Source organism: Limulus polyphemus, unplaced genomic scaffold (genome assembly GCF_000517525.1).
Source record: "Limulus polyphemus unplaced genomic scaffold, Limulus_polyphemus-2.1.2 Scaffold180, whole genome shotgun sequence".
NCBI classification, from domain to species: Eukaryota; Metazoa; Arthropoda; class Merostomata; order Xiphosura; family Limulidae; genus Limulus; species Limulus polyphemus.
The window spans coordinates 125003-132125 of NW_013665790.1; the positions used below are offsets into that span (position 1 = coordinate 125003).

At 30.8% G+C, this 7123-nt stretch overlaps 1 protein-coding gene across 1 annotated transcript in view; it reads left to right on the plus strand.

The window, feature by feature from the left end:
- LOC106478098 (lachesin-like) overlaps positions 1-4369 on the plus strand; it is a 108316-nt gene extending 103947 nt beyond the window's left edge. The window contains exons 8-9 of the mRNA XM_022381641.1: positions 2316-2396; positions 3787-4369. Of these exons, the coding sequence (XP_022237349.1) occupies positions 2316-2396; positions 3787-3884 (179 nt within the window). The 3' untranslated portion in view covers positions 3885-4369. The remainder of the gene's footprint in view (positions 1-2315; positions 2397-3786) is intronic.
- The last annotated feature ends 2754 nt before the right edge of the window (positions 4370-7123 follow it).

A 7123-nucleotide genomic window follows, 5' to 3' on the forward strand; every position in this document is an offset into this window, starting at 1 on the left:
TAATTAGTAATTACACAACTAGAAGAACTATACTAAAATAATTAGTAACTACACAACTGAAGAACATTCTAAAATAATTAGTAATTACACAACTGAAGAACATTAAAATAATTAGTAATTACACAACTGAAGAACATTCTAAAATAATTAGTAATTACACAACTGAAGAACATTCTAAAATAATTAGTAACTACACAACTGAAGAACATTCTAAAATAATTAGTAACTACACAACTGAAGAACATTCTAAAATAATTAGTAATTACACAACTGAAGAACATTCTAAAATAATTAGTAATTACACAACTGAAGAACATTCTATGCGTCTCAAACATTTTTTACTTGAAATAGTCAATAACCTTAAATTTTTAATTGTAATTTTGTAATATCATATCTTCTCTCGTGCAAAACCTCTGGCAAAAGAATAAAAAAATATTAATCTTAGCTTTTGTTTATTTAGCTGTTTTAGCTGCATTTGATACCCATTATCAGTCACTGTTTCACAGCACTTGATGTGTAGATCTTAGTCGCCAACATTGCAAACTAGGAAGGGTTTAACTATTTACGACGCTAAATTTATATATACATATATCGAGGAGGGGGGTCTCAAATCAGACCAATCGACACTATCTTATCAAGACTAAAATTTTTTTTTTGGTATAATGGATGTCTATAACTATAAATTGCTTGCAATGGAATGAGTCAGCACTTTAGGAAATATAATCCAACAGGATCGCCAGAGATTATGTTCGGTGTTCACGCTATTTTGTTTGGTTTAAACAGAGAGATCTTCTTCCATCTTCTCAGGAAAAATCCCTCTCTCAACTTATAAATCTCCTATCATATATATTGTTGAAGCAGATGTTACGCTGTTTCTGTGTCCTCTACGTAGTCGAATTTCTCTGCGAACGTACGATCACGTAACCTCTCAGTTAGTGGAATAAAACTCGTGTATTAACTATTCTGGAAAGCAATTATTCTTATACGCTAAATATAGAATCTGGAGCTTCATGGATCACAAATATGTTTCCTAGCCATTACATATCATGCAATTTTAACACTATTTCAACAAAAATATACCTTCAAAAGTGGTTCTTATCTTTAACATATACATCAGAAATTCATAATTAAAAACATATAAACATTAAAAGTAAAACACTTATTCCTAGACTTACGGTTAAATTTAGGATATCTGCCACTACAGTAAAATGAGTTAATGTAATTTTTGAAACTTTGCTAATTTGTTTTATAGAGTAATATACAATAGAAAAAATTATAGGTTTTTTTGCAACTTGAAAGGGTTGGCATATGCATATGTGTGAAAAATATGAGACATTTACTGAAGGATACTTAACCTCAGTACTTTATTTGTGGATACAATGTCTAAAAAAAGATTAATCCATTACAAAAATTCCACTACGCTTCAGGAATATTGGTTTATTCGCTCCAAGGACATAACTTTAATGAATCTTGCGTGCTAACTAGCTCTAGTAAGGGTCTATATGCAAGTTTATGTATTAAAGTTTTCATTGTAAAGTTACAACATCTAATTAAAATTTTGTGTTCACTTCTGGTATAGAAAAAAAAAAACAGAATAATCACAGAACCTGTTGACGGCCGGCAGTATCGTAAACCTTGATTACAGCTATTATTCTTCAAAACCTGAAGGAAAGTATTTCACTTACAAAAGTTTAGATAGCTCGAAGATACTTGCCACATGTTGCATTTGACTGAAAGTTTTGAGAGGCACCAAAAGAACATAAAATACAAATTTAAAGTTATGAGTTTTGCTTATTTTTGTGTTTTTCTCAAAATAAGCTAGTAAAGCCAAATAGTAAATAAGTGTAGTTACATCGGAATGAAGAGGTTGGAATAAAGCCAAGGATTTGTTTGTATGTTTGTTTGTAATTAAGCACAAAGCTACACAATGGGACATCTGTGCTCTGCCCACCACGGGTATCGAAACCCGGATTCTAGCGTTGTAAGTCCGCAGACATACCGCTATGCCACTGGGGGGCAAAGCCAAGGAGGAAATATTGTTATGTTAATAAAATGTCTATAATCTAGGGTAAAAAGTGTATTCTATATTTGATGAGTTTTTTTTACTCTTGTAATGAGATGATGATTGATGACATGTTTATATCCCAAAAAACCATTTTAAGGAATAACAAAAGTGTTTCTTTGTGTGAAAACCTGCTAAGCTACATTCTATAATATAAAATATTCTCCCCACTTATTTGGTTAGAAGACATATCCGCGGAAAAAGAATGGGAGTGACACTTCATATTCTTTTTGTTTCTTCTGTTTCATTATAGATTTTCCGAAACATCAAAGTCTAGGCTCTGAGAAGTCCTCCAAGGGATTTCAAAATGGAAACAACAAGCTAGGGCCGCAAGGTATACGTAGTATCTTAGTCATGAGACGCGGTCTAATACACTGAATGGAATGACATTTTAAATTTTCCATGTTAACTAAGTACACTGAAATATACATATGTACTATGACTTAGAGTATTCAGAGCTGGCATTTCTTCAGTATTTCATTATAACACACACAACTAAATATAATTTAGTCGATTACAAAATACGAATTCTAATTCTAGCTTATAATCAACGCATGCGAAGGTAAAGTACAATAAGAATTTACTATAAAATCTGCTTTTGTTCCCTTTAATATACGTGTTAATAGAGCTTTTACAGATCGTATATGCTGCGAAAGTAGAGCGTGAGAACAAGAGTAATTGGCGTCTCATGCTGTTTTTAAGAAAGTGTTAAGAGGTTGTCACATCATAAGAATTTGCAGGTTTCATCTTAATATACGTTGCAAAAGCAGACAGAAAGTGGGATTGTTTGTTTGTTTGTTTAAAGTTGAGCACAAAGCTACACAATGGATTATCTGAGCTCTGCCAACCACGGGTATCGAAACCAGATTTCTAGGGGTATACGTCCGCAGATATTTTACGAAACAGCTTGTCCCCAGAGACTTGATTTAAAAATGTCTAATCATTTATGTATTAAAATAAGCATCTAAATTTTATTATTATTATTTCCAGTATTCAGAGTTTGGGGATAAAACTACAAATTTTTACTTTTCAGAATGATGATGACGAAAATGAGAGAAATTATTTCATATAATATGTTAGACTATAATTAAACATAATTTAAGCAATAAAATAATTTGACTTCGTACGACATGTTAGGCTATGTAGTGGTTATATAATCAAGGACATAGAAGTAAAGGTCCAGTCAGTATAAAACTTTCACGTTTACATTAATTACCAGTTACTGTAACTGTGATCTCTTTTTTTCAAGATCAAACTGTGCTATTGAAGTATATTTTAGAGAAATTTATTGTTATTTACAATGTGTCTGTTTATTGATCAATTCGCGACAACGCCATCTTCCTGAACCAATCTCCTTAATGACTAGATGTAAGAAGTTTAACCCAAATAAGTCGAAGATCTTTTGAAAATACGATTGTGGTTTCCTGAGAAATGGCTTACGAAGGAAATTGAATTGGAAATTAAGACTGTGAAACAATCGCATACGTAGTTTTAATGGTATTATTCGTCACTGATGAAAATTGTGAAATGTTTTCATTTCTTAAAGTAGTATCAAAAAACAACAAAAACCAGCATATAAATCCTTCAAAACAATAAAAGTACATAAATGTTGCACGTAAAATCGACATATTACAATTGTTAGAAAACCATTAGGATTTATTGCTTGGAGTTGTTAATTATAATATACAAGCTTTAAATACGATTTCTTTTTTTTTCAATTACAGCTGGAACAAGTGGTTCTTCAGCGGTTAGCTTTCAGCGTTCTATGCTGCTTTCCTATCTAGTAAGGATATTGGCTAGCCACGTGTGGAAGATTACATGATTTGTGTCTGGTGTCCATTATAGGAGCTGTGGTAAAATAGATACATATTCTGCTTGTGCCAGACTAATAGATGCAGTTCTTTATTTTTTTCTGTCTTATTTACCAGACAAGACAAAAGCCAACTCTTTCATGCTCAAGATTTAGAAGGAACTCAAATAGACCTAGTATCCGGCCATAAATGCCATTTCCAAGGAAGAAAAACAGAAAATGTTCAATGTGAACCTAAAACTGGAGTATAAGCTACTGCAACAGAAAGAAAATTAACTACCAAACACAAGAAAGATTACAGATCCAATGTTGACGAAGATACAAATTAAACTGTACGATGTTGAAAAAAATTATGAGCATCATTTATTAAGTCGAATATGCTACTGCCTGTATTGAATTACAAAAAGCATATGAAAAGTAATCTTTAGCGTAATCCAATAACTGAACCTAACGTTGTAAATCCTTTTATTACTAATATGTTGACACTAAGATGTTCTTTTTAAGTGGATTAGTTGTCATAAAAAGACATAAATTAAATCTATAAGATGTTTAACATTATGATTTAGGAACTGGTTTAGAGGATATTCGATTTCTCTTACATAAGTCAGTATGTGTTGATTTACCTAGGAGATCAGTATGTTTACATTGATGCAATGTACTAATGAACGTATGAGTGTGATAAACTGATGGACATGCGATCCTATCATTATATGTCTGGTAAGTATAATCTTTTATTGACTAACTTGCGACTTTGCCTCCACAGAAGGATTAATAAACGCAAGGATTGGTATTTATTTACTGATGAATGTGTAGGCCAGTCTGTGAGGTGGTTATATGGCTTGGTTTACATTAATAAGCGCAATTGTCGGTGTTTATTTACTAACGTATAGCTCAGTCTGCAAGATGGCAATATGGCTTGATTTGCCTTAATAAACGCAAGGATTGGTATTTATTTACCAAAATATTGATGGATGTAGATTTTTAAGCCAGTATATATTAATAGACTTATGAACTGGAATGTTTTGATGTAAACTTTTAAGCCAGTATATGTTAGTAGATTTATGACGTGGGATGTTTTGATGTAAACTTATAAGCCAGTATATATATTAATAGATTTATGACCTGGGATGTTCTGATGTGCATATAGATCACTGTCTACTAATTAATGCAATAGCCAATACGTACTGGCTGACATCTTCATGCGTCGTTTAGTTTAGTACTAAATTCGTACAGTTATTTTGTATTTGAACGTGGTCACCTATGTACAATACTTTTCTAGTTACTGTTCTTTCAGATCCGTTAACCATAACAAGTCACTTATATTTCTGTGTGTTGTTCATCTCTTTCTGTTGAAACGAAGTCCGTCTTATATTAACTAATTGAAATACAGTAGCCGAAATGCTAACTTTTCTGAGTTTTCATACATTTAGCGAGAGACGTGATCTGAGAATTAGACTTATAGTTTAGTTTATACAAGAAGCTGTATCTATATAAACGGTTTACGCTTTAATTTAATAAAACAAAATAAGATTCCCGATCTAGTATGTATTTCCGTTCGAAAGAAACTGAACAACACCATTTACTATAGAAATTGTCCTTTTCTTTGTATTTTGTCAATAAACATAATATTTTGATGTCGTATTATATGTTATGGTCTAACTAATAAGAAAAGGGTGCTGTTAAACAATAGACATTATAAAGTTTATGATATTGTAATAGATGTTTCTACATAGTAACTTTGCCTCGATAATATTCGAAATATTGCTCTTAATCATTGTGAAATAGCATGCAGAATTGTTAAAGTTCAAATACTTTCTATAAGCTGTGACATGTTAACACATTATTTGTGTTTAACAATGATAGAATACCTGTTCCATTTGTTATATTATAGCTTGAATTGCTCGGATATCACATTGTTATATTAGAGCGTGAATTGCTTGGATATCACATTGTTATATTAGAGCGTGAATTGCTTGGATATCACATTGTTATATTAGAGCGTGAATTGCTTGGATATCACATTGTTATATTAGAGCGTGAATTGCTTGGATATCACATTGTTATATTAGAGCGTGAATTGCTTGGATATCACATTGTTATATTAGAGCGTGAATTGCTTGGATATCACAGATTTTCAGTTTTGTGTAGATATAGTAAGATATGCGGTGTGGCATTTTGGTATAACAGTTACTGTTATTTTGGCTAGTTGATAATGATATATTTAATTAATAGTGATCTGCGTCCTGCATTCTCTTGTTTTTGAAGTAAAACCTAAATTTATGGCTAAACAGTTTATGCATACATACACTTCTTTTTTAATAAAACACAACAGATTTGCTATTAACCGCTTACTACCTCTTGGCAGATAATACTGTTATTTCTTTGAGTTAATGCCTTATATTTTCTAATAATTTATGAACATACTCAATAAGAACGATATTCAGCCTTTCATAAGATCTGGAAAGCTTATATTGTTTTGGCTTTTGGATTGTTTTTTATACGCTGTGATTAAAAATACTGCAATTACAACACACTCAGGATTAGGGAGATTGTTTTATTAAGATTATATTTGCACGTCAAATGTTTTAGATTGTAAGTACATATTACAATCTAATCCCACAATAATGAGGCGGAAAATGTTATTACAATATAGTGTTCTTTTTTTAATTTACATTTCACAGAGTTATTTTTTGATCTAAGAACCATTAAATTATTTTATTTTTTGTTGTAGATTCTATTGTTTCCTTTTTTCATTTTGCCCATTATCTTCATAATATGACTAAAAAACAGATTTTCTCGTGACAATGGTTTTGCTGAATTTAAAATAGTCATTGGTGAACATTTTTAATTTCGTACTAAATGATTTAAACCTTGTTAAACTAATAATTATTCTAAAATTCATTTTGACATTGTTCCAGGTTTAGTAACTAATATTAAAATTGTTATTATGTATTTAGTTAATTTTTGAAAGCGTTTAAAAATACTTAGGCTTACTTATTTAATCATCATGAATAATAAACACAAATAATATACTTATAATAAAATCACAACAAATCCTTAAAAAACGACTTCATCATTCAAATGTTATTTTAATGAAGACCTTATACAAACTAATGACAAAAGTTATTTAAAAGACGATGTTCAGATAAACAGGTAACAATTTTATTGTAAGGTTGTAATTCTAAAGACCACTATAAGGCTACACATATATAAAGAAATCGTTGACGCATTGGTAAAAGAAAAGTCACTTA